Genomic DNA, 2,893 nt, shown 5'->3' on the forward strand with positions numbered 1-2,893 from the left:
CACAAGGTCAAGAGATCGAGACCATCCTGGTCAACATGGTGAAACCCCGTCTCTACTAAAAATACAAAACATTAGCTGGGCATGGTGGCGCGTGCCTGTAATCCCAGCTACTCAGGAGGCTGAGGCAGGAGAATTGCCTGAACCCAGGAGGCGGAGGCTGTGGTGAGCCGAGATCGCGCCATTGCACTCCAGCCTGGGTAACAAGAGTGAAACTCCGTCTCAAAAAAAAAAAAATAATAATAATAATAATAATACTTTCCATAAGGTTGTCTTTCTAGCCTCTTCCCTGTTAAATTTAGCATGCACGCTTATATCATGAACCTTATTTATGATATTCTCCACAAAACAATACAAAAACATCCATGGCTTTCTGTTGAAAACAGGTGAAGCTCTTTAGTCTCACACTCATGGCCTCTGTATCAGCCTCACTGGTCCCTGCACCCTCATGTACTGTGCCGTACACCCACAGTGTGTGCGGTGATCCAGGAGGGTCTTACATGCTCCTTAGATCAGAAGGTCCTTGAATACAGGGCTTGGCTCTTATTCACTCTTGTACTTATTATAATACCTAGTATAATAAATTGTTGAATAAATGTTTTCGCTCTAAAAATTATTTCATCAACTCCTTAATTAATGGTAACTAGTAATCTACAACAGGCAAACGAATAAACATGTCATAATTTTACAACTAATAGGGGCTAATTACTCACTGTGATAAGGTCATCTCTTGCTCTGAGGACTTTGAGCCTTGCTTGATTCATCAAATTGGACATCTTACTGCAAAATGATATTGAAAGGCAGCCATCAGTAACAACTTAAAACTGTAGAGAGATGGGTGAGGACGGTCAGGCCCAGGAACTAACTTCTTGCAACTCAAGAAACGTCCTCCCTTTCAGAATATACCTTGCACATGTCTCATCTCAGTGCCTGGCTATTTGGTGAAGTCGCCAGGCCTACCGACTCCAAGTCTATGAAAGTGGTGAAACTAGGCCGGGCGCGGTGGCTCACGCCTGTAATCCCAGCACTTTGGGAGGCCGAGGCGGGTGGATCACAAGGTCAAGAGATCGAGACCATCCTGGTCAACATGGTGAAACCCCGTCTCTACTAAAAATACAAAAAATTAGCTGGGCATGGTGGCGCGTGTCTGTAGTCCCAGCTACTCAGGAGGCTGAGGCAGGAGAATTGCCTGAACCCAGGAGGCGGAGGTTGCGGTGAGCCAAGATCGCGTCATTGCACTCCAGCCTGGGTAACATGAGCAAAACTCCGTCTCAAAAAAAAGAAAGTGGTGAAACTGTTTAGTGAATAGCCCTTGGCCAAGAAGGAGACTTATGACTGGTATCTCGATCACCACACTTACTCTGGACTCATGCGGGCACTCCAACTTCTTGGACTCTACAGACACGAGCATCAGGATTTCATGGATGACCAAAAATGACTAAAGAAGCTTCACGGAAAGGGGAAACCAAATAAAGAAGGGAAAAGAATAGCAAAAAAGAAATAGTGTTGGTCCCTCAAGAGGGAGAATTTCTTTCTCAGTGGCAGAGAGAAGAAAGTGCATTTGTCTTTCCACATATTGGAGGAATGCCATCTTCCTAAATGAAGGTTATTTGGAGGAACACAGTCATCTCCTTGTTGAAACCTCATCTGGTTAAATTGTGGCTAGTTTCTTGAACACATTCTAACTGCAAGATTATTCTGGCCTTGGCCATGTAATGTGAAGTTTACCTAGTTCTCTAATGAAAGGAATACATTAAAAAAAAAACCAAACAAACCTCGTAGAGAAAGAACTTGAACTCCTAGGCTCAAGCAGTCCTCCTGCCTTGGCGTCCCAAAGCACTAGAACTACAAGTGTGAGCCACCTTGCCCCGCCTGCAGTTTAATCTTTGAATCCCATGAGGCTTCCATTTTCACAAATGAAGAAAGGGAAGTTAAACAACTTGTCCAAGGTCATATTAGTAGCAGGTGGTCAAGTTAAGCTCTCCATCTATATATGCCTGACTCCAAAGACCTGCTCTGTCTTCATCTCATGACTTCTGAAAACTTCCTTAGCTTAGTACTGCAACCAGGATCTACTTACATTTTCTTCTGCTGCTCAATCTGTTTCTCTTTCTTCTCATAATACTCCATAATCTTTAGTCTTTGGGTTTGCACAAGCCGACCTTTTTCTATGTTGAACTCTTCCTCTGCCTACAGGGGAATTAGTCGATATTAATTCATTACATCAAATTTTGATGAAGTTTTTTTTTAACCACCTGGTGACCTGCGGTACTTGCTTATGAACATTTATTCCATATATAAAACATAAAATTTATTGTGGCTCATTTTCAAGGATTCTAATTTATTCAAAAGAAAGATCAGCAATTTTCATTATAAATGATGTACCAGGAAACTAAAAATTTCATCAAGGATAACAGTAACCAGCAAGGTACTAAAGAATATAATTGGCCAGGCACAATGGCTCACGCCTGTAATCCCAGCACTTTGGGAGGCTGAGGCGGGCAGATCACCTGAGGTCAGAAGTTCGAGACCAGCCTGACCAATATGGTGAAACCCTGTCTTTAAAAATAAATAAATAAATAATAATAAATAAATTTTAAAAATCCCAGCACTGGGCCAGGCACGGTGGCTCACGCCTGTAATCCCAACACTTTGGGAGGCTTAGGCAGGTGGATCACGACGTCAAGAGATCAAGACCCTCCTGGTCAACATGGTGAAACCCCGTCTCTACTAAAAATACAAAAAACATTAGCTGGGCATGGTGGCGTGTGCCTGTAATCCCAGCTACTCAGGAGGCTGAGGCAGGAGAATTGCCTGAACCCAGGAGGCGGAGGTTGCGGTGAGCCGAGATCATGCCATTGCACTCCAGCCTGGGTAACAAGAGAGAAACTCCATC

General features: G+C 43.4%; 1 protein-coding gene and 1 long non-coding RNA gene across 2 annotated transcripts in view; one reads left to right on the forward strand and one right to left on the reverse strand.

Moving 5' to 3' along the window:
- Positions 1 to 2,893, reverse strand: part of ATP6V1E1 (ATPase H+ transporting V1 subunit E1) — a 42,731-nt gene that overhangs the window by 25,787 nt on the left and 14,051 nt on the right. Inside the window, exons 3-4 of the mRNA XM_032269614.1 lie at positions 2,078 to 2,187; positions 711 to 777 (exon numbers count right to left, since the gene is read on the reverse strand). Coding sequence (XP_032125505.1) covers positions 711 to 777; positions 2,078 to 2,187 — 177 coding nt within the window. The remainder of the gene's footprint in view (positions 1 to 710; positions 778 to 2,077; positions 2,188 to 2,893) is intronic.
- LOC116543775 overlaps positions 1 to 2,893 on the forward strand; it is a 16,028-nt gene that overhangs the window by 1,346 nt on the left and 11,789 nt on the right. The window contains exon 2 of the long non-coding RNA XR_004265694.1: positions 809 to 823. This is a non-coding gene — a long non-coding RNA (uncharacterized LOC116543775). The remainder of the gene's footprint in view (positions 1 to 808; positions 824 to 2,893) is intronic.

The sequence above is a fragment of the Sapajus apella genome, unplaced genomic scaffold (assembly GCF_009761245.1).
Source record: "Sapajus apella isolate SASKATOON/1434 unplaced genomic scaffold, GSC_monkey_1.0 scaffold195, whole genome shotgun sequence".
Taxonomy (NCBI): domain Eukaryota; kingdom Metazoa; phylum Chordata; class Mammalia; order Primates; family Cebidae; genus Sapajus; species Sapajus apella.